At 43.5% G+C, this 24948-nt stretch overlaps 1 protein-coding gene across 1 annotated transcript in view; it reads left to right on the forward strand.

The window, feature by feature from the left end:
* Nucleotides 1-24948, forward strand: part of LOC124744475 — a 178103-nt gene that overhangs the window by 65976 nt on the left and 87179 nt on the right. Inside the window, exon 6 of the mRNA XM_047248929.1 lies at nt 1876-2031. Coding sequence (XP_047104885.1) covers nt 1876-2031 — 156 coding nt within the window. The remainder of the gene's footprint in view (nt 1-1875; nt 2032-24948) is intronic.

The raw sequence follows: 24948 nt of genomic DNA on the forward strand, positions 1-24948 counted from the left end.
AGGCAGCGTTCCTAACTCATAATCTCCCTACAAATATCTAAAGATTTCAGCTGTTAGCGTCAATAATACTCTGTGAGTCGATCATTAGCATGAAACCGAATTGACTTTTAGTAGCCAAATCAGTGAAATGACATTCTTTTGTTTTGTCGATGGAAATGGTGAGAAATGACAGTAAGTGTTTTGATTGCATGTATAGATAAAACAAATAATTGGTATCTGGACGCCTCAAAATTCAGAAACGATATGTAAAGCTCAATTCTACTTTGTGTAATAAGACATGCTCTGCTTTTTATGGTATGGTCATCATAAAACTCTGACACAAACTTCTTATTATCACACGTTTGTGCATGCACTACTTTCGTTGTGTCACGCGTCTGCACATGCTGCTCCTATAACGTACCTCTTCTTCCTGAACTCCAATTTTTCCTCGTACCTTGCCTCACTCTGGCCCGTTTTTATGGAAATGCAATTTATCGGACTATTATTTGCCTCTCTGTCCACATTATAGCCACTGTATTACGGAGACAGCCTCACTATACGTTCAAAACGCTGTGACAAAAGGACTATCAACTTCAAAGTCTTTCTTACCCTAAGAAAACATGAATAGAAATAGAACTACAAAATAAATGTTATTCTGTTATAGTTAATTGTATTTCGTGTCTGCCGGCCGCGGTGGCCGTGCGGTTCTAGGCGCTGCTGTCCGGAACCGCGGGACTGCTACGGTCGCAGGTTCGAATCCTGCCTCGGGCATGGATGTGTGTGATGTCCTTAGGTTAGTTAGGTTTAAGTAGTTCCAAGTTCTAGGAGACTGATGACCTAAGATGTTAAGTCCCATAGAGCACAGAGCCATTTGAACCATTTCGTGTCCGCTTGGTAAAGTAGAGTTAATCAACTATATACCATGCCTACGAACGGTGCCTCAGCGCTGGAAACATGTAAACGACACTATGCCCTTGTACTGCCTATTATCGCAAGCTCAGTAGGTTATTTCCATTAACGTCTGCTATTCAGTTTGATAATACCACATCTATTCGTATGACAAACTAGCTCGCGTTTCATCCACTCACGCTTATCTGATTCAGATGAAATGGTCCAACGTCGTATCGTTTCGTCAATCGCACAGCCGATCGCTCCTCAAGCTGCTGTAGAAGTGTTGTCTCTCATTCTGTCGCCAGCCACTTACTACTCACACTGTTTTCACTCTCTCTCACATATATATATGTCATCTCTCCATAATCCACGACCCTCCATTTTTTTAATGTTAAAGTGCTTATTGTTCCTTACGGGAAGTCCTCTTGGTTTGTTGTCTTGATGTTGTCACTAATCTTCACCAGCGCTTGGCCACACCCTGACGATCTCCTTGCTTAGGAGCTCTCGAGGGTGCGTTTGTTGAAATAAACACCGTATTTGCTATCGTTACTGCATTTTAGTTCCCTGGACTCTTGAAACCACTACACACTGTCGACTAGGAAATGAGAAAACTCTCCAGGCAAGTTTATCTGTGACTTCTTGCAGATGTACTAGCAGCAGGGCCTTAAATACCCTTCCCACATTCTGTCCACTTCCTGCAGATCGTTCTCCTTTGAATATCAGAAGCGCAGACTACTTCGTCTCTCAGTAATATGAGGTATCAAGCTCGCACACTCAGATACATCTGTTCCAATTTTTATTAGCTTTTTTTATGCTTACATTAAATTGTTTCAAAATATCAGGAATTGTTCCCAGACCACTTTTATTTTGCCAGCCCTGTGTTACTATTGTGCATGCCAGTGATTAACCAAACTGCGTTTGGTTACGTCAACAAAAATATATCACTGTGTAATAGTTTTTGTATGGTCGTTCATGTGCGTAACAGGCGTAATTAACACGTTTCAGAGCGAGAAGCTGACGAACTCTGCCTTCAGCTGCGGCTGGGTTCACACTGACGCTCGTTTCACACGCAGCCTCGTCATCTTCATGACGGCGTCTGTGCGTCCGATCGTGATCACGGTGGGCAAGACGTGCAAGCTGTCGAAACAGATGTTGCTCCAGGTGAGTGACACCGATGTGAAGTATTATCAAAGATACTGATAAAGTTGTCCGTTATAGGTCATCATATACAAATTACACTTTTGTTTGATGGTCATCTTCCTTGCAGTGGAATACGATATGGACCATACGTGGAAGAAGAAAAGCTGTCTGTGATGTGATATTTGATTTGCACTGAAAATTGATTCCACGTTAAATAAGTAATCGGCTGTAAAGGTAGTACCCACATAACAAGCCCTGTACCGTAGAACAAATTGCTTTACGTGCTTCGTTCTGTAACACGGAAACGAACCATCTACCTACATGGTTTCATACTCAATTAAATATCAAATAGGCAATCTCTACGCGATTCGTAAGTTTGTAAAAGGAATTCAGGAACATCCTGTGAATGAGCTCTCACAAACGAGGATCAAGAACATGCAGATGATTTTTTGATTATTTGATCTATTCCAGAAAATTTTACTGAATTGGAACGATTTAGATAGACTAACCTCCCAAAAACGCTTCGGGCAATTCAAGTGCACTTATCAGTTGCCATCTATTTCTTACTTGAGGCATCTTAAAATTACCATAGTTTCAGAGATGTGAACGGCTGACGTATCTTTTCTTTCCTAGAGTCCTTTGTAATGGTGAAAACGTCTATGACTTTCAAGTTCTTGTTGCGTATATGATGAAATGATTTCAAAAATACTTTTTTCTTCTTTCTTCACAGGTTTTAAACGGAACGTACGGCTTACTGAATATGCTCTACTATCTACAAAGCAGCAAATGAAACGGCACCTAGGTGACAGACCCGAATGAAACTCGAATGTAATGCACATGTTAATAAAGTTGACGAAATTTACTTGTTGACTGTGAAGCCTTTGTTGCAAGTATACCGCTCAACCGTTATCTTACGTGGTCTGCTGGAGGACCACTTAACTTAAGATTTGTTGAATAAACATGAAAGCGAAGTATAACTATTCATGTATTAGACATGGATCTGTAATTTTCAAATGTTCCACAAAAAATGATGGGTCCTTGGAACGAAATATATATCTAAGCTAATCTGCTCTTCGCGAAGTTGTTCAAAATAAAGATTTTTCGTACTGGTAAGACTGGAAAATTGTTAACTTTACAGTATATGTGCTCCTATGATTTATAAATAAACACATAGATATCAACATAAGACGACGAAGTGAAAAACTGCACTAACTATTCAACGCATCTGCACGTTTCGATCATTAAGTTCCACAGAATGACTTGTAAGCGTCTTGACTTAAGATTTGAAGTACTCAGATATTTTAATTCTTTCTAATATTGTAGAAAAATTGATCGTCTTCAATATGAAAAACTATTTTCAAGTGCGATATATAGTCTTATACGGTAATCATGGTACAAACACTGTTGACATTTAACGGAGCCATAGTTGTATTGCAGTTCGGTGTGAATGTAAACAACCAAACTTGTTTTTACTGCAGCTCGGAAAAGAAAAAGTTCCAGGAAACGGAGCACATCAGTGTCAGTCCGGCTCTACAGTACACTACGTGTATTCTGCGTTGTGAGTGTGCCACGCGCAATGCCGCAGACAAGAACACTACACAATGTGATCGAAAGTATTCAGACATCTTTTAGTGGATGTGTTGATGTCCACCCTTCGCCTTCATGAGAGTATGAACTCCACTGGGGACACTTTCGAAGAAGGGTCTTGGGGAAAAAAACCCTGTCTGGATCGGAATGCCTTTTATTGCCGACTACCGTTTCCATCTGACCTGTGGATCAGCGTCAGGTGTGGAGTCATAACGTGCAGTTTGTCAACAATGGTACGAATTACCACTGAAACCGGCAGCCGTCAATAAAAGACCCTGCGATTCAGACTGTGTTTTCTTTTTTATTAATGCAGCTGAAATCGCTGATGCTACGACAAAGTGCCAGTCGTGAAAGAAGGTTATGTCTGCTTGTCTGCAGATTTATGGCAGTCCATTCCTCATCAGGAGCAGAAACCAAAGAAGGCAGTGATGATGGACGCTGGGGTCTGGAGTGAATTCGACATTCTAACTCATTCCAAACCTGTTCCAATGGGTTCAAGTCGGGATTCTGGACAGATCAGTCCATTCCAGGAATGTTCTCATCCACAAACTATTTCCTCACAGTTTCTGCTTTATGATAGTTTACGTTCTCATGCTGGTATAATCTCTCTAGTGTACGGAGTAAATAATTTTGTAAAATGTCTTTTATCCTTCTGCATTTAGCGTTTTCTTAAGTTACATAAGGGGACTACACGCTAATAAGAAGGGCACTCCCTACCACGTCCTCCGTACTTCACTGTTGGCACTACATATGGTGGCAGGTAACGTTCCTCAGGCATTCGCCAAACCCAGGCTCTTCCACGGGATTGCCACAGAGAATAGCGTCATTCATCCCTGTAAATCACTCGTTCACTCCTTTCCAGTCATCCGCTGTCCGGCGGCGTCGCTCTCAAACGTCGTTTAGCGTTGACTACAGAAACGTGGGACTTGTGAGAAGCTGCTGAATCACTGTACCACGTTCTTTTTAACTCCCTTCGCTCAGTCACTGCGCCAGCCGGACTTCTGGTAGCTCATTGGAACTCATGAGTGATTCCTCCGCTGAGTTGATGCTGTTTCTTACAAGCACCCTCCTCAATTCTCGATGGTCCCTGTCCGTCATTACAATGAGGTCTGGCTGGTCTTGGTTTACCTGTGGCTGTTTACTGCCTTTTACACTTCACAGTCATATCGCTAATGGTCGACTTGGGCAGCTTTATAAGGGGTGAAACGTCTCTGAAGAATTTGCTAGTAAGGTGACGTCCAATGCCTAGACAATCTTTGAAGTTACTGAATTTTACTGATCGACTCACCCTGTAGTTACTGCGTCTCTGCTGACAAAACATTATAACCCCGCTCACATTTACACTGACAAGTTCGCCTGGCATGACATCTTGCAGGTCAGTTCCGCATTACGTGTGTCCGGATACTTTTGATCTGACTGTGTACGTTACGTGCAATAAATATCGTTGGTACATCACTGTAGCTAACATGAAAACTAATACATAAACATAACGGAAAGTTCTGGGACCAGTGGTGTGGTAGGTACAAGATGTATTACGTAACTTTTAATGAATGTCAGTTTGCTAGCTCTTAAATGTTAATAATTATGATGGGTATGAAAACTGCTTGAAATGTTTGTAATAAAGTGAATTTATGTCTCCAGAGGAGTGCTATGAAGCATTTAGTTAATTTCACTGTTAGTGAAAACATGCATTTTAGGAGATGTGTACCAAAAAATAGGTGCTGGTTTGATGGAATTTATTATAATAAAAGGGCACCAAATAACATACTATGAAGTATTAAATCTGTGTAAACCAGTTTTCACCATTTTCACAAACACACATTCATTTGAGTGAACCTCTTCATGCTTGAAATGTAACTCCATAAATGACAGACGAAGCCAAAAGAAGATCATCTGCAGCAGCTGGAGCAGGAATCGGAGTTTCCTGATCTGTCCCCAACGACCCCAGTAAAGGGTATAGGAGAATCAGAATTCATTAAATCTAAGGCGAAGTCTCATTTGAAATCACTGTCAGATAAATGACAAAGACGAATTACAAGCAGTGTACGCCATTTGGAATGCCTAGAAAGACTTAAGTAAACCAGTCACACTGATATCAGCTGTATCGTCACGGCTACCAGCATGCATCAAAGTCTTCTTTGGATGCCCTAAAATGGTAAGTTTCCTACAAAATTTTGTGAAATATTGACAAAGCAAACCTAGAGGTGTGGCCCAAATAATGAAATACCAAAAACACATTTACCTGCCTAAAACAGTGTAAGAAACCTGGTGGCATTCAAAACAACAACCATGTCTCGGAACGGATAAATATATGACCGGTACGATTTTCAAAGAAGTCTTATACGATAATTCCTGCGAAATTGTTGCAAGTTCATGTAAAGACGATGGTGGATAGCGATCAAGTGCGCTTCCCTCCGTAATATACCATACAGGCTCAACAGTACTGCGATCTGTTAACTTTGGCGGCCATGATCCTCCCTCCGCGCACGAGACCAGTCCTGGACGATGCTAGATGTGTGAACAGGGGGCCTGTCGTCTTGAAATACAACACCAACCTTTGGTAACTAACATTGTACCATCGAATGGACCTGATCAGCCATATTGGTCACATAATACTTGTGACCTTAAGGAGTACTTATGGGGCCCTTAGGATACAACGATATGGCTGCCCAAATCGTCACCGTGTTTCGCTCTTACGACGTAAAATCGGCCGAAATTTTACAACAGCTCCCAGCTGAGGGAGCTCCAATCGTGAATTTTTGCTGCTGGTAGGATTCGCGAGTGGGACATTCGGTTCTTCATTGATTTTCCCAGCTGTTGTCCTCTTATTTTTCGTCACAATACCCTTCAATGACTGTCTGTCACGATAACTCAACACACACTTTCGTCCGAGTTGTGACTTAGCGGATACTGTTAGTCTTCTTTCTCTGTATGTGATACACAGGGTGAATCACCTAAAACACGAACCGCAAATATTGCTGAAATGGAAATTGCTACTGATGTGCAGTTTTAACAGGGGCTGGTGTTGTTAGCCTAATACGAATTGGGCTCGTGCTATTATTGAATTAAGCGAGTGTATAATACTTAGAAAGTATTTTTTGTGTGTAAACATACACTTCTTTAAACGAAACAATGCCTAACGACGTTAGCAAACTAAAATTAGGAGAAATTAGAATGCCAGTGATGTTTATTGCTGGATTCTAGTGGAAGTCGTTTACGAGATACCGTATTTGGAAACGTTTGCACACCAACACTTCTTTGTGCTATTCAACCTGCGTAGTTGCTAAGTACTACGGCGTTATTTTTGCTTACATTGTGCTTGTGTGTTCATTGAGTGCTTTACGACTTGCTGGTCAGTTAGTGTGTGACAGCCCAACAGTAGTTCATGAGTGAATGATGGTATTAACCAAAGAAAGGAAAAAGCCGACATGCTCATTGTACACGTTAGCTGCTGCGCAAACGCACGAGGAAATAGCACGACTGAGGCAAGTGTCTATGCATTCTCCATCGACATAAGGTGCCGGCCCTATCGCATCTCTTTCCATCAAGAGCTGCATGAAATCGATTATGAGAATCTTTTTGACTTCTGTACATGGGCACTAAGACAGTATACTCCAGATATATCATGTATCTTGTACAGTGATTCCACATATAGGACTCATGGCCAGGTAAACCGACGAAACATGTAGTATTGTCCCGTTGACAATCCTCATTGGCCTCGTCAGGTGGAACATCTGCGTCCATGGAATGTGAAGTGTGGTGTGGGATAGTGAAGCGTCAGCTCATAGGTGCGCTTGTCATAGACGGAACACTGAACGATTACAAGTATTACAGCCTCCTAGCTGACCATTTTCCACGGATGCTAGAGGACGTTTCTCTGCAGACTAGTAGAAACCAGCGGTACCAAAATGTTGGTTGTACAACCCACAGTGCACGAAGTACTAGAGCATGTCTTCATGAATTGTTCCAAGTTGTTGGCTCGGGAACAGAGGACCTGTGCCTTAGGCGGCCCATTCCCTGGATTTGGCGCCTGTGGGGAAAGCCGAAAGACGCTGTCTGCAAGGAAATACCAACTATACCCGATGATATGCAAAGAAGTATTACTGCAGCCAACTTAGACCTCTCTTCTGGAATGCTAGCACGTGTCCACGTGTGCAGCAGTCATTCCATAGCTAACTGGAAGAGTATATTGCCACTGCTGTTGATCATTTTGAACACAGCCTGTGATGGTGAATTGTCTCATTACTGGTCAGAATCCCCGTAACTATCGTACGCACTTTCGTTGTTTTTTATTGTGTTCTACCACAGGTATTGAACAACAGTGTGGGAACTTTTCTAAATACCATATCTTGTAAACAACTTGCACTATAATCCTCCAACAAACACAGTTGACATTCTAATTCATTCTACTTTTAGTTTGTTAATAATAGTAGGCACTGTTCCATTTAAAAAAGTCTGTGTTTGCACAAAATACACTTTATTATTACAGTGCTGCTGTGAGAACCACACTTCAACAGTAGTTTTTATTCCCGCAATATTTTAGGTGATTCATACTGTACATCTTCGATACGGTGCCTCCTGAAATAACAAACACAGCAGCTACTGCGGTATGAAAGCACCCACCACACGAGCACCAACAATTTGCCCAGGTTCGAATTCACTTAGTTCCGACAAAATGCTCTCACAACTACGCAGAACACTGTTGTGGCCACTACTGACACATACAGTGCTTTGAGGACATTGCACAGGTGCCGTTTGTTGTCAAATACAACAACTTAACCTGAAGGAATGGCTAGCATCTGCATTTATGTTTAAGCATAAATTTCTGGCACTGTTTCCATACTTTTATCCTATCCCTGTACTTCAACAATTAAATGCGATGAACTTTTAGTGTGCTATGTTTTGGTCATTGAATTTTCTTATTATAATATAAAAGCAGGTAAACCAAAACAAGATTAACGCTGGGTTATAATGGAGCCACCAATTTTTTTGTGATTACAATAATCGCTACGAAAAATCATCTTAAGTTTCACAGGAAGAACATTTATTTGTTGATGACTAGTTTCGGACTATTTGTTCATTACCAAAAAGGCCTGAGGTATAAAATACGATAGATTTTACTGACATGTTGCGGCGTTCCACCTGTACGGCTGGCAACCCGCCTAGCTCAAAAACATCGCGGGTTGCCTACGTGCCACGCAATCTCTCTGCACCATGGAAGTTTTGTAGCAGTTCCAGTAGACGCCCCTAGCTGCGCCCCCAGGTATTGTGGCCTTAGAGGAGGGGGGCGGGGGACCTATTTTGCGACGTATGTAGGCCCTTGCAGCGAGCATGCAGAGTGAGTTCAAGTCGAGCCAGATGGAAATCCTTTCCACTACGACGCAACTTCCTGCTGCCGACCAGCTCCTTCCACGACGGAAACTGCCTAGTCTCCGCAGCTCCATCGACGGTCCAGTCTTGTAGTTGAATGTTGTACCTGGTTCACACTACTTTGGTAGAAGATTGACTATATTATTTTTTTCCAATGATCTATATCGTTGTGCCCGTACCGCAAGTAAACTCTTGTGGAACCCGGTTTTCGTGTGCAGCCGTAGAAAACTCGAAAAATACGAGATTATGAGTTGGGGAACAAAGGTCTTCAGCTTTTCACTCATTTTTTAGTGTTAATTTGGTTTGGTTCGTTGGATTAGATGTTTTTTTCCAGTAAAATATATTTGTGAAAAATTAGTTCCATCTACGGCGGTTCTTTAGTCACAGTATATAGCAATAAGATTTAAAAATGCATTAAATCGCTACTTATTCTCTACAGCTCTACTGTTCAAAACATATCACATACCATTAATGTAAGTCTTGCATTACAGCAGTCAAACAAATGGAAAATTGGCCATGAAATCAATAAAAAGATAACGTGGCCTCCGCGTGCACACATCACTGTCAGAGCGAGAAATTCCTGTAAGAGATGCCTACAGCGTCCATATGACATACGAGGTCGGTAGTGGCAGCGTGTGTCCGACGATTTTGACGTTTTATTATAAGACAAACAAGGTTTAAGGAATTGTGCATGAAACACATTCTTAACAAGTGGTTCGTGGAATACACGAAGAATCGCAAAAATCACTAAGTGAAAAATACAAACCTCAGGTACAAAGAAGCCATACACGGCATATTTTCGGACATTAGGCAGTAACACTACATAACAGGTTTTGTAAATAGTAGATTATGAAATTATTAACATTAATAAAGTTCGTTCTGAAATTAAGTGGAATATGCAGACGTAAAATTCATTTTATCACTCAGCCATACCTCACACCTCTCCCAAAATCTCCCCTTCCTTTAACCCCCCCTACCACACCCCTCTCCCATCATACCCCTCTCCTCCTATGCTAACAGATCTATACAGTTTGTAAGCGTTAGACTATATTTACCAGCCAACAAAGACAATGGTCGAATATAGCTCTTACAATAATAGATGTACATATTTATATCGACTAGGTGCGCAAGTAATATCCGCAGCTCGTTGTCTAGTGACTAGCGTTGCTGCCTCTGGATCAGAGGGTCCCGGGTTCGATTCCCAGCCGGGTTTGGGAATTTTACCACCCGTGGACTTGGTGTTTGTGTTGTCCTCATCATTTCATCATCATCATAATACATGAAATTGGCCAGATTGGACTGGATATAGATTGGGGATTTGTACAGGCGCTGATAACCGCGCAGTTGAACTCCCCACAAACCGAACATCATCATCAACAAGTAATGCACTTAACGCAACATATTTTCTTTCTGAAAGTAGGTTAGTTATATTCAGGATTACAATACACCATATCATTTCTTACTCTTTCGGCTACAAAAACCTATTTTTAAACACAATCTACGTTGAGTGCAACGGCGTTACGCCACCTTGGTCTACGTCGAAACCAACGTCCTGCAGCAGAAATAATCTCGGAATCAGCCTCGTAACGCACGACCAGTTCTGAGCATATGGTCCTTCGTTACTTATTAAGTTCTTCTACATCTACATGGATAATTGCAAATCACATTTAAGGGCCAGGTAGAGGGTTCATCGAACCACCATCACAATTCTCTATTCTTCCAGTCTTGAATATGGCGCGGAAAAAATGAAGACCTGTATTTTCCGTGCGAGCTCTGATTTCCCTTATTTTATTATGGTGATCGTTTCTCCCTATGCAGGTCGGTGTCAACAAAATATTTTCGCATTCGGAGGAGAAACTTGATGAATGGAAATTCATGAGAAGATTCCGCCGCAGCGAAAAACGCCTACGTTTTAATGATGTCCACCCCGAATTCTGAATCATTTTAGTGACCCTCTCTCACCTATTTCGCGAAAATACAAAACGTGCTGCCCTTCTTTGAATTTTTCTGAGGTACTGTGTCTATCCTATCTGGTAAGTATCCCACAGCGCACAGCAGTATTCTAAAAGAGCACTGACAAGCGTAGTGTAGGCAGTCTCTTTAGTAGATCTTTTACATTTTCTAAGTGTCCTGCCAATAAAACGCAGCCTTTGGTCAGCCTTACCCACAAAATTTCCTATGTGTTCCTTCAGTTTTAAGTTGATCGTAATTTTAATTACTAAGTAATTAGGTGAATTTATGGTCTTTAGGTTTGACCGATTTGTCGTATAACCAAGTTTAACGGATTCCTTTTAGCACTCATGTGGATGACATCACACTTCTCGTTATTTAGGGTCAATGGTCACTTTCGAAAGATTCAGATATTTTTTCATAATCGATTTGCAATTTGTTTTGATCATCTGATGACTTTATTAGTCGATAAACGACAGCGTCATCTGCAAAGAATCTAAGGCGGCTGCTCAGATTGCCTCCCAAACAGTTTGTATAGCTAAGGAACAACAATGGGCCTGTAACACTACCTTGGGGAAAGCCAGAAATGACTTCTTTCTTAACTCGCTGACTTTCCGTCAATTACTACGAACTGTGACCTTTCTCACAGGAAGTCACGAATCCAGTCACATAACTGAGACGATATTACATAATCACGCAATTTCACTACAAGCCCCTTGTGTGGTACAGTGTCAAACGTTTTCCGGAAGTCCAGAAGCGCGGAATCAATTTGAAATCCCCTGTCAATAGCAGTCAACACTTTGTGCCAGTTAGTAGCTAGTTATGTTTCACGAGGTAGTTGTGTTTCACAAGACCGATTTTTTCTAAATCCGTGTTGACTATGTGTCAATACACCGCTTTCTTCGACGTAATTCATAATATTCGAACGCAATATATGTTCCAAAATCCTCCTGCGTATCGACGTTAGTGATATGGGCCTGTAATTCAGTGGAATGCTGGTACTACCTTTCTTGAATATTGGTGTGACCTGTGCAACTTTCCAATCTTTGGGTACGGATCTTTCGTCGAGTGAACGGTTGTATATGATTGTTGAGTATGGAGCTACTGTACCAACACACTCTGAAACGAACCTACCTGGTATACAATCTAGACCAGAAGACTTGTTTTTGTTAAGTGATTTATGTTGCTTCACTACCTCGACGATATCTACTTCTACGTTACTCATGTTGTCAGCTGTTCTTGATTCGAATTCTGGAAAATTTACTTCGTCTTCTTTGGCGAAGGAATTTCGGAAGGATCTGTTTAAAAACTCTCCTTTCGCAGCACTGTCTTCGATAGTACTTCCATTGCTATCGCGCAGAGAAGACATTTATTGTGTCTTGCCGCTTCCATACTTCACATACGACCAGAATCTCTTTTGATTTTCTGCGAGGTTTAGAGACAAAGCTTCGCCGTGGAAACTATTATAGACATTTCCCATTGAAGTCTGTGCTAAATCTCGAGCTTCTGTAAAAAATCGACATCCTTGGAAATTTTGCTTCTATTTAAATTTGGAATGTCTGTTTCGTTCTTTCTGCAACAGTGTTCTTATCTACTTTGTGGGCCAAAGAGGATCATTTCCGCCCTTTTTATTGATCATGAAAACCACACATTCCATGCTGTATCACAAGACAGCGAGACCTTCAGAGGTGGTGGTCCAGACTGCTGTACAGATCGGTACCTCTAATACCCAGTAGCACGTCCTCTTGCATTGATGCTTGCCTTTATTCGTCATGGCATACTATCCACAAGTTCATGAAGGCACTTTTGGTCCGGATTCTCCCACACCTCAATGGCGATCCGGCGTAGATCCCTCAGAGCGGTTGGTGGGTCTCGTCGTCCATAAACAGCCCTTTTCAATCTATCCCAGGTATTTTCGATAGGATTCATGTTCTGGAGAAAATGCTGGCCACTCTATTCGAGCGATGTCGTTATCCTGAAGCAAGTCATTCACAAGACATGCAGCATGGTGGCGCCAATTGTCGTCCATGAAAACGAATGCCTCGCCAATATGCTGCCGATATGGTTGCACTATCGGTCGGAGGACGACATTCACGTATCATACAGCCGTTACGGCGCCTCCAATGACCACCAGCCCCAAATAATGCCACCCCAAAACAGTAGGTAACCTCCACCTTTCTGCACTCGCTGTACAGTGTGTGTAACGCGTTCAGCCTGACCGGATTGCCTCCAAATACGTCTCCGACGATTGTCTGGTGGAACGCTTATGCGACACTCATCAGTGAAGAGAACGTGATGCCAATCCTGAGCGGTCCATTTGGCATGTTGCTGGGCCCAAATGTACCGCGCTGCATGGTGTAGTGGTTGCAAAGATGGACCTCGCCATGGACGTTGGGAGTGAATTTGGGCATCATGCAGCCTGTTTCGCACAGTTTGAGTCGTAACACGATGTCCTGTGGCTGCAATAAAAGCATTATTCGAAATTGTGGCGTTGCTTTCAGGGTGCCTCCGAGCCATAATCAATAGGTAGAGGTCATCCACTGAAGTAGTAGCCCTTCGGCGGTCTGAGCGAGGCATGTCGTCGATAGTTCCTGTCTGTTTGTATCTAACAACATCGCTTTCTTTCAATCCGAGACGCCTGGACGCTTCCCTTGTTAAAAGCACTTCCTGTCACAAAGCAACAATGCGGACGCAATAGAACCGAGGTGTTGACCGTGCACCTCCTTCCTGGTGGAATGACTGGAACCCATAGGTTGTCGGAGCACCTCCATCTAACAAGCGCAGCTCATGCATGGTTGTTTATATCTTTGCGCTGGTTTAGTGGCATCCTTGAACAGCCAAAGGGACCGTGTCTGTTATACAATATCCACAGTCAACGTCTATCTTGAGGAGTTCTGGGATCCTGGGTGATGCAAAACTTTTTTGGTGTGTGATTGTGAAAAGTAAACAAAATAGTGGTGAAGAAATGCGTTATAACTGAACAATCCATGCTGGTTATTTAAAATGATTATACAGAAGAGAGATTCATGTCTTTGGTCCACTTTCCCGTACCTCTTTGTAAGTCACCTAAAACAGATGCTCATTTCTCCTTCCCAATGACAGTGGTAGACAGGACATTATACACACCCTGAATAACCTAACAATTAGTTATTTTCCGTTGCAAAGCCGTCATTTTGTCCTCTTCAGCAAATAATTAATCTCACTCTGTAATGAAAAAGTGTCTGTATGAAAATACAAACATTTTCCTTATATACTGCGAGAATCCTGCCGTCTGGAGTTATCAGAAATACTCACTTTAAATGTTTCAGATTATTCGATGATTATCCACAGTCCTGGGGAACTGCTACAAACAAGAAAACCTACCAAATTTAGCATAGGAGAACACAAAACTTTCAAGTGAAAAAAGCAGTTTATTCTGTACTTCAGATCAAGCCTACAATTGTTGGCGGCTTGTATCATCGGCATAAGAGCTCATAACTCGTGAAACCGTTGTATAATAGTAAAGGGTAAATTGCTAGAGACTAGAACATTTGAAAGTGGAAGGGGGAGAAAGAAAAGGAAAGGGAAGGGATTACTGATATCGGCCACCTCGGAACTTTAAGTGACGATCGAGAATCTGTACCGGACTTGGAATCCAATCAGGGATCTCTTGCTTACCAGGAACCTGTGTTAACCACTGCACACCTGCATGCTGTGTTTATCGAAATTGCGCGGACTATCTCGGCACGTCACTCGGTAGCCCCATATTCCCACCCAACGCCGCCCGTCCGCAGTCCCTGGGCATGTTTTCGATGCTCGCTACTTTGGGATTCAACACACACTAATCATACATGTGACTGGAACATTGGCGTAAATCCTCAGAGGTCACGCAACCGTTGTACAATAATACACGCTTAAGTCCGCTTATAGCAATTCACACCTGCTGTACGACATTAAGTTTTCCAACCTAAAGCTGAGATTTCGCCGCTCACCTGGTTCTTCACCTTCCTCCGTCATTGCTGGTCATACAATGCTCACATCCTGCAAGAAGGTACTTAAGCAATGTTTTCTTGTCTACCTGGAAACGTCGCCCGTTCCAGGCGCTGCCTACATTTCTCACGTTTGCATAAGACAAGGCTTAGAGTCTGTAATGTCACAACACTTTCACTTTGAGCTCAACAAAACAAAGTGACAGTGGAGTTACAACTTTCAAATAACTTCCGGGAATTCAGCCAGGTAACACTTTCAGCGACCGCCGATATTTCGGCGGGAGAACACCCCGCCATTTTCAAGGCAAACTGCAACGGACAGGCGACGTACATGCAAATTTAATACCTCGGTTCTCGGACCCAGCAGGAAAGATAACACACACACACTGAACACTAGTGCCACCAAAGATGGCCAAAGTCAGAGCTATCGATAGTGAGACTATGAATTCGCAGGTGAGGTAGCATTGAGTCTGTCCCTCTGTTTCTTGACAAGGGAGAGAGCCGGATTCCAAACAGAGTTTAAACAGAAACCTCCATCCCTGTTAACAAGGCTGCTCGCTAATTTAATCTCAACTGCCTCCCGAATCACACTGTCCCAATAGCTGGACGTGCACGCCAATATCTCGGTGTTATTATATAACATGGAGTGACCAGTATCCAAGCAATGTTCGGCAATAGCAGATCTATTTGGCTGCTGTAATCGTGTGTGCCGTTTATGCTCAATACATCTGTCCTCCACGGTCCTGATAGTTTGACCAATATATGCCATGCCGCAGCTACAAGGGATACGATATACACCCGCCTTACGCAGTCCAAGATCATCCTTAACGGAACTCAAAAGTGCTCTAATTTTAGATGGTGGTCGGAAAACACATTTCACATCGTATTTCCGTAAAATACGACCGATCTTATTGGACGTGTTTCCTACGTAAGGCAAGAAGGCAGTAGACTTAGGTGTTGACTCAGAATTATCATCAATCACCTGATGTACAGTTGGTCGATAGCGCAACGCACGTTCAATCTGTCTATCACTGTAACCATTTTGACGAAATGTAACTTCAAGATGGGACAGCTCAGCTGGCAAAGTCTCAGCGTCAGAAACGATATGTGCCCTGTGTATCAAGGTACGAAGTACCCCTTCACGCTGAGCCGAATGGTGACAACTATTAGCTTGTAAGTACAAGTCGGTGTGAGTACGTTTCCTGTAGACTGCATGTCCCAATGATCCATCATCCTTCCTCCTAACCAACACGTCGAGAAAGGGAAGGCAACCATCCTTTTCCACCTCCATCGTAAAACGAATGTTCGGGTGGATCGAGTTCAGATGTTCTAGAAAGGCATTCAAATTCTCCCTACCGTGAGGCCAAACAACGAAGGTATCGTCAACGTATCTATAGAAACAGGTGGGTTTTAAAGGCGCCGACTCCAATGCACGTTCCTCGAAGTCTTCCATAAACAAATTTGCGATCACAGGAGACAACGGACTACCCATCGCAACTCCATCAGTCTGCTCGTAATACTGGTCATTAAATAAAAAGTAAGTGGATGTCAACACATGCCTAAAGAGATTAGTTAAATCAGCACCAAACCTGGCTTCAATTAACCGCAACGAATCAGACAGTGGAACACGAGTGAAGAGAGAGACCATATCGAAACTCACTAAAATATCAGAGTCATTCAGCCTCAGTCCCTCCAAACGACGTAAAAAATCAGCTGAGTTCCTGATATGATGTTCACACCGTCCTACTTGTGGACTCAACAGAGATGCAAGATGCTTGGATACACGATATGTCGGGGCGCCGATGTTACTCACTATAGGCCGGAAAGGAACCCCTTCCTTATGAACCTTTGGAAGGCCATATAACCTAGGGGGACCCGCACTATACGTGTTAAGCCTCTTGATTATGTCCTGCGACAAACCACTTTTCTTCAGGAGGCTGTTGGTCTTTCTCGCAACACTTTTCGTGGGGTCAGCATCGATTCTGCGATACGTTGAATCAGATAGTAAACGTTGCATCTTTTGCACATAATCATGTTTATTTAAAACAACGGTGGCATTGCCCTTGTCAGCAGGTAAAATAACAATACTGGGATCCACCTTGAGAGAGCGTAAAGCAGCCCTCTCTGCTGCTGTTACATTACTCTTGGGTGGACGAGCCCTAGTCAAAACACGGCATGCCTCCCTCCTAACTTCCTCTGCAGCGTCAGGAGGTAGTTTGCAAACTGCCTGTTCAATTGAACTAATAAAATCAACTACCGGCAAATTCTTCGGAGTGGGTGCAAAATTTAATCCTTTCCCTAGCACGGATAAGGTTGCGTCGTCAAAAGATTTCTCTGTGAGATTTATCACAGAACGTCGAGATATAACATCCGACTCCGCGCGATGAAAACGTTCAAACTTTGCCAAATGCCGGGCAGTAACGGAGTTGTACTCCCAGTCAGCTTGGGTCCATGAGGCACCGTCCAACCAATCCCAAGTGAAATCAGACACTTCAGATGCAACCATTAAATGAAAACGATACAATTCTTTGGAAACAGAATCCAAACGTCGACGAGTAAAACGAATCCTTTCGCGAACAAGAGCCAAGCCAGCACGTTGCTTAATTCGGTTGGCGGCAGGAGAATTAATATGGTGCACAACCTTAGCAAATGTTGGGACATGATTTTCATCACGACACCTCAATAAAAACGACAAAGCACATTGCAGTCTAACTCGACAGCTACGAAGTTTATCCAACTTACGTAAACACCGATACATTTCCTCCCCGTAGAGGTAAACAATGTGAGACCTGAGTTTCTCCTGGCGTATACAACTTTCAAATAACTTCCGGGAATTCAGCCAGGTAACACTTTCAGCGACCGCCGATATTTCGGCGGGAGAACACCCCGCCATTTTCAAGGCAAACTGCAACGGACAGGCGACGTACATGCAAATTTAATACCTCGGTTCTCGGACCCAAGCAGGAAAGATAACACACACACACTGAACACTAGTGCCACCAAAGATGGCCAAAGTCAGAGCTATCGATAGTGAGACTATGAATTCGCAGGTGAGGTAGCATTGAGTCTGTCCCTCTGTTTCTTGACAAGGGAGAGAGCCGGATTCCAAACAGAGTTTAAACAGAAACCTCCATCCCTGTTAACAAGGCTGCTCGCTAATTTAATCTCAACTGCCTCCCGAATCACACTGTCCCAATAGCTGGACGTGCACGCCAATATCTCGGTGTTATTATATAACATGGAGTGACCAGTATCCAAGCAATGTTCGGCAATAGCAGATCTATTTGGCTGCTGTAATCGTGTGTGCCGTTTATGCTCAATACATCTGTCCTCCACGGTCCTGATAGTTTGACCAATATATGCCATGCCGCAGCTACAAGGGATACGATATACACCCGCCTTACGCAGTCCAAGATCATCCTTAACGGAACTCAAAAGTGCTCTAATTTTAGATGGTGGTCGGAAAACACATTTCACATCGTATTTCCGTAAAATACGACCGATCTTATTGGACGTGTTTCCTACGTAAGGCAAGAAGGCAGTAGACTTAGGTGTTGACTCAGAATTATCATCAATCACCTGATGTACAGTTGGTCGATAGCGCAACGCACGTTCAATCTGTCTATCACTGTAACCATTTTGACGAAATGTAACTTCAAGATGGGACAGCTCAGCTGGCAAAGTCTCAGCGTCAGAAACGATATGTGCCCTGTGTACCACCTGTTTCTATAGATACGTTGACGATACCTTCGTTGTTTGGCCTCACGGTAGGGAGAATTTGAATGTCTTTCTAGAACATCTGAACTCGATCCACCCGAACATTCGTTTTACGATGGAGGTGGAAAAGGATGGTTGCCTTCCCTTTCTCGACGTGTTGGTTAGGAGGAAGGATGATGGATCATTGGGACATGCAGTCTACAGGAAACGTACTCACACCGACTTGTACTTACAAGCTAATAGTTGTCACCATTCGGCTCAGCGTGAAGGGGTACTTCGTACCTTGGTACACAGGGCACATATCGTTTCTGACGCTGAGACTTTGCCAGCTGAGCTGTCCCATCTTGAAGTTACATTTCGTCAAAATGGTTACAGTGATAGACAGATTGAACGTGCGTTGCGCTATCGACCAACTGTACATCAGGTGATTGATGATAATTCTGAGTCAACACCTAAGTCTACTGCCTTCTTGCCTTACGTAGGAAACACGTCCAATAAGATCGGTCGTATTTTACGGAAATACGATGTGAAATGTGTTTTCCGACCACCATCTAAAATTAGAGCACTTTTGAGTTCCGTTAAGGATGATCTTGGACTGCGTAAGGCGGGTGTATATCGTATCCCTTGTAGCTGCGGCATGGCATATATTGGTCAAACTATCAGGACCGTGGAGGACAGATGTATTGAGCATAAACGGCACACACGATTACAGCAGCCAAATAGATCTGCTATTGCCGAACATTGCTTGGATACTGGTCACTCCATGTTATATAATAACACCGAGATATTGGCGTGCACGTCCAGCTATTGGGACAGTGTGATTCGGGAGGCAGTTGAGATTAAATTAGCGAGCAGCCTTGTTAACAGGGATGGAGGTTTCTGTTTAAACTCTGTTTGGAATCCGGCTCTCTCCCTTGTCAAGAAACAGAGGGACAGACTCAATGCTACCTCACCTGCGAATTCATAGTCTCACTATCGATAGCTCTGACTTTGGCCATCTTTGGTGGCACTAGTGTTCAGTGTGTGTGTGTTATCTTTCCTGCTTGGGTCCGAGAACCGAGGTATTAAATTTGCATGTACGTCGCCTGTCCGTTGCAGTTTGCCTTGAAAATGGCGGGGTGTTCTCCCGCCGAAATATCGGCGGTCGCTGAAAGTGTTACCTGGCTGAATTCCCGGAAGTTATTTGAAAGTTGTATACGCCAGGAGAAACTCAGGTCTCACATTGTTTACCTCTACGGGGAGGAAATGTATCGGTGTTTACGTAAGTTGGATAAACTTCGTAGCTGTCGAGTTAGACTGCAATGTGCTTTGTCGTTTTTATTGAGGTGTCGTGATGAAAATCATGTCCCAACATTTGCTAAGGTTGTGCACCATATTAATTCTCCTGCCGCCAACCGAATTAAGCAACGTGCTGGCTTGGCTCTTGTTCGCGAAAGGATTCGTTTTACTCGTCGACGTTTGGATTCTGTTTCCAAAGAATTGTATCGTTTTCATTTAATGGTTGCATCTGAAGTGTCTGATTTCACTTGGGATTGGTTGGACGGTGCCTCATGGACCCAAGCTGACTGGGAGTACAACTCCGTTACTGCCCGGCATTTGGCAAAGTTTGAACGTTTTCATCGCGCGGAGTCGGATGTTATATCTCGACGTTCTGTGATAAATCTCACAGAGAAATCTTTTGACGACGCAACCTTATCCGTGCTAGGGAAAGGATTAAATTTTGCACCCACTCCGAAGAATTTGCCGGTAGTTGATTTTATTAGTTCAATTGAACAGGCAGTTTGCAAACTACCTCCTGACGCTGCAGAGGAAGTTAGGAGGGAGGCATGCCGTGTTTTGACTAGGGCTCGTCCACCCAAGAGTAATGTAACAGCAGCAGAGAGGGCTGCTTTACGCTCTCTCAAGGTGGATCCCAGTATTGTTATTTTACCTGCTGACAAGGGCAATGCCACCGTTGTTTTAAATAAACATGATTATGTGAAAAAGATGCAACGTTTACTATCTGATTCAACGTATCGCAGAATCGATGCTGACCCCACGAAAAGTGTTGCGAGAAAGACCAACAGCCTCCTGAAGAAAAGTGGTTTGTCGCAGGACACAATCAAGAGGCTTAACACGTATAGTGCGGTTCCCCCTAGGTTATATGGCCTTCCAAAGGTTCATAAGGAAGGGGTTCCTTTCCGGCCTATAGTGAGTAACATCGGCGCCCCGACATATCGTGTATCCAAGCATCTTGCATCTCTGTTGAGTCCACAAGTAGGACGGTGTGAACATCATATCAGGAACTCAGCTGATTTTTTACGTCGTTTGGAGGGACTGAGGCTGAATGACTCTGATATTTTAGTGAGTTTCGATGTGGTCTCTCTCTTCACTCGTGTTCCACTGTCTGATTCGTTGCGGTTAATTGAAGCCAGGTTTGGTGCTGATTTAACTAATCTCTTTAGGCATGTGTTGACATCCACTTACTTTTTATTTAATGACCAGTATTACGAGCAGACTGATGGAGTTGCGATGGGTAGTCCGTTGTCTCCTGTGATCGCAAATTTGTTTATGGAAGACTTCGAGGAACGTGCATTGGAGTCGGCGCCTTTAAAACCCACCTGTTTCTATAGATACGTTGACGATACCTTCGTTGTTTGGCCTCACGGTAGGGAGAATTTGAATGTCTTTCTAGAACATCTGAACTCGATCCACCCGAACATTCGTTTTACGATGGAGGTGGAAAAGGATGGTTGCCTTCCCTTTCTCGACGTGTTGGTTAGGAGGAAGGATGATGGATCATTGGGACATGCAGTCTACAGGAAACGTACTCACACCGACTTGTACTTACAAGCTAATAGTTGTCACCATTCGGCTCAGCGTGAAGGGGTACTTCGTACCTTGGTACACAGGGCACATATCGTTTCTGACGCTGAGACTTTGCCAGCTGAGCTGTCCCATCTTGAAGTTACATTTCGTCAAAATGGTTACAGTGATAGACAGATTGAACGTGCGTTGCGCTATCGACCAACTGTACATCAGGTGATTGATGATAATTCTGAGTCAACACCTAAGTCTACTGCCTTCTTGCCTTACGTAGGAAACACGTCCAATAAGATCGGTCGTATTTTACGGAAATACGATGTGAAATGTGTTTTCCGACCACCATCTAAAATTAGAGCACTTTTGAGTTCCGTTAAGGATGATCTTGGACTGCGTAAGGCGGGTGTATATCGTATCCCTTGTAGCTGCGGCATGGCATATATTGGTCAAACTATCAGGACCGTGGAGGACAGATGTATTGAGCATAAACGGCACACACGATTACAGCAGCCAAATAGATCTGCTATTGCCGAACATTGCTTGGATACTGGTCACTCCATGTTATATAATAACACCGAGATATTGGCGTGCACGTCCAGCTATTGGGACAGTGTGATTCGGGAGGCAGTTGAGATTAAATTAGCGAGCAGCCTTGTTAACAGGGATGGAGGTTTCTGTTTAAACTCTGTTTGGAATCCGGCTCTCTCCCTTGTCAAGAAACAGAGGGACAGACTCAATGCTACCTCACCTGCGAATTCATAGTCTCACTATCGATAGCTCTGACTTTGGCCATCTTTGGTGGCACTAGTGTTCAGTGTGTGTGTGTTATCTTTCCTGCTTGGGTCCGAGAACCGAGGTATTAAATTTGCATGTACGTCGCCTGTCCGTTGCAGTTTGCCTTGAAAATGGCGGGGTGTTCTCCCGCCGAAATATCGGCGGTCGCTGAAAGTGTTACCTGGCTGAATTCCCGGAAGTTATTTGAAAGTTGTATACGCCAGGAGAAACTCAGGTCTCACATTGTTTACCTCTACGGGGAGGAAATGTATCGGTGTTTACGTAAGTTGGATAAACTTCGTAGCTGTCGAGTTAGACTGCAATGTGCTTTGTCGTTTTTATTGAGGTGTCGTGATGAAAATCATGTCCCAACATTTGCTAAGGTTGTGCACCATATTAATTCTCCTGCCGCCAACCGAATTAAGCAACGTGCTGGCTTGGCTCTTGTTCGCGAAAGGATTCGTTTTACTCGTCGACGTTTGGATTCTGTTTCCAAAGAATTGTATCGTTTTCATTTAATGGTTGCATCTGAAGTGTCTGATTTCACTTGGGATTGGTTGGACGGTGCCTCATGGACCCAAGCTGACTGGGAGTACAACTCCGTTACTGCCCGGCATTTGGCAAAGTTTGAACGTTTTCATCGCGCGGAGTCGGATGTTATATCTCGACGTTCTGTGATAAATCTCACAGAGAAATCTTTTGACGACGCAACCTTATCCGTGCTAGGGAAAGGATTAAATTTTGCACCCACTCCGAAGAATTTGCCGGTAGTTGATTTTATTAGTTCAATTGAACAGGCAGTTTGCAAACTACCTCCTGACGCTGCAGAGGAAGTTAGGAGGGAGGCATGCCGTGTTTTGACTAGGGCTCGTCCACCCAAGAGTAATGTAACAGCAGCAGAGAGGGCTGCTTTACGCTCTCTCAAGGTGGATCCCAGTATTGTTATTTTACCTGCTGACAAGGGCAATGCCACCGTTGTTTTAAATAAACATGATTATGTGAAAAAGATGCAACGTTTACTATCTGATTCAACGTATCGCAGAATCGATGCTGACCCCACGAAAAGTGTTGCGAGAAAGACCAACAGCCTCCTGAAGAAAAGTGGTTTGTCGCAGGACACAATCAAGAGGCTTAACACGTATAGTGCGGTTCCCCCTAGGTTATATGGCCTTCCAAAGGTTCATAAGGAAGGGGTTCCTTTCCGGCCTATAGTGAGTAACATCGGCGCCCCGACATATCGTGTATCCAAGCATCTTGCATCTCTGTTGAGTCCACAAGTAGGACGGTGTGAACATCATATCAGGAACTCAGCTGATTTTTTACGTCGTTTGGAGGGACTGAGGCTGAATGACTCTGATATTTTAGTGAGTTTCGATGTGGTCTCTCTCTTCACTCGTGTTCCACTGTCTGATTCGTTGCGGTTAATTGAAGCCAGGTTTGGTGCTGATTTAACTAATCTCTTTAGGCATGTGTTGACATCCACTTACTTTTTATTTAATGACCAGTATTACGAGCAGACTGATGGAGTTGCGATGGGTAGTCCGTTGTCTCCTGTGATCGCAAATTTGTTTATGGAAGACTTCGAGGAACGTGCATTGGAGTCGGCGCCTTTAAAACCCACCTGTTTCTATAGATACGTTGACGATACCTTCGTTGTTTGGCCTCACGGTAGGGAGAATTTGAATGTCTTTCTAGAACATCTGAACTCGATCCACCCGAACATTCGTTTTACGATGGAGGTGGAAAAGGATGGTTGCCTTCCCTTTCTCGACGTGTTGGTTAGGAGGAAGGATGATGGATCATTGGTACATGCAGTCTACAGGAAACGTACTCACACCGACTTGTACTTACAAGCTAATAGTTGTCACCATTCGGCTCAGCGTGAAGGGGTACTTCGTACCTTGGTACACAGGGCACATATCGTTTCTGACGCTGAGACTTTGCCAGCTGAGCTGTCCCATCTTGAAGTTACATTTCGTCAAAATGGTTACAGTGATAGACAGATTGAACGTGCGTTGCGCTATCGACCAACTGTACATCAGGTGATTGATGATAATTCTGAGTCAACACCTAAGTCTACTGCCTTCTTGCCTTACGTAGGAAACACGTCCAATAAGATCGGTCGTATTTTACGGAAATACGATGTGAAATGTGTTTTCCGACCACCATCTAAAATTAGAGCACTTTTGAGTTCCGTTAAGGATGATCTTGGACTGCGTAAGGCGGGTGTATATCGTATCCCTTGTAGCTGCGGCATGGCATATATTGGTCAAACTATCAGGACCGTGGAGGACAGATGTATTGAGCATAAACGGCACACACGATTACAGCAGCCAAATAGATCTGCTATTGCCGAACATTGCTTGGATACTGGTCACTCCATGTTATATAATAACACCGAGATATTGGCGTGCACGTCCAGCTATTGGGACAGTGTGATTCGGGAGGCAGTTGAGATTAAATTAGCGAGCAGCCTTGTTAACAGGGATGGAGGTTTCTGTTTAAACTCTGTTTGGAATCCGGCTCTCTCCCTTGTCAAGAAACAGAGGGACAGACTCAATGCTACCTCACCTGCGAATTCATAGTCTCACTATCGATAGCTCTGACTTTGGCCATCTTTGGTGGCACTAGTGTTCAGTGTGTGTGTGTTATCTTTCCTGCTTGGGTCCGAGAACCGAGGTATTAAATTTGCATGTACGTCGCCTGTCCGTTGCAGTTTGCCTTGAAAATGGCGGGGTGTTCTCCCGCCGAAATATCGGCGGTCGCTGAA

This window comes from Schistocerca piceifrons, chromosome 1, assembly GCF_021461385.2.
Source record: "Schistocerca piceifrons isolate TAMUIC-IGC-003096 chromosome 1, iqSchPice1.1, whole genome shotgun sequence".
Taxonomy (NCBI): domain Eukaryota; kingdom Metazoa; phylum Arthropoda; class Insecta; order Orthoptera; family Acrididae; genus Schistocerca; species Schistocerca piceifrons.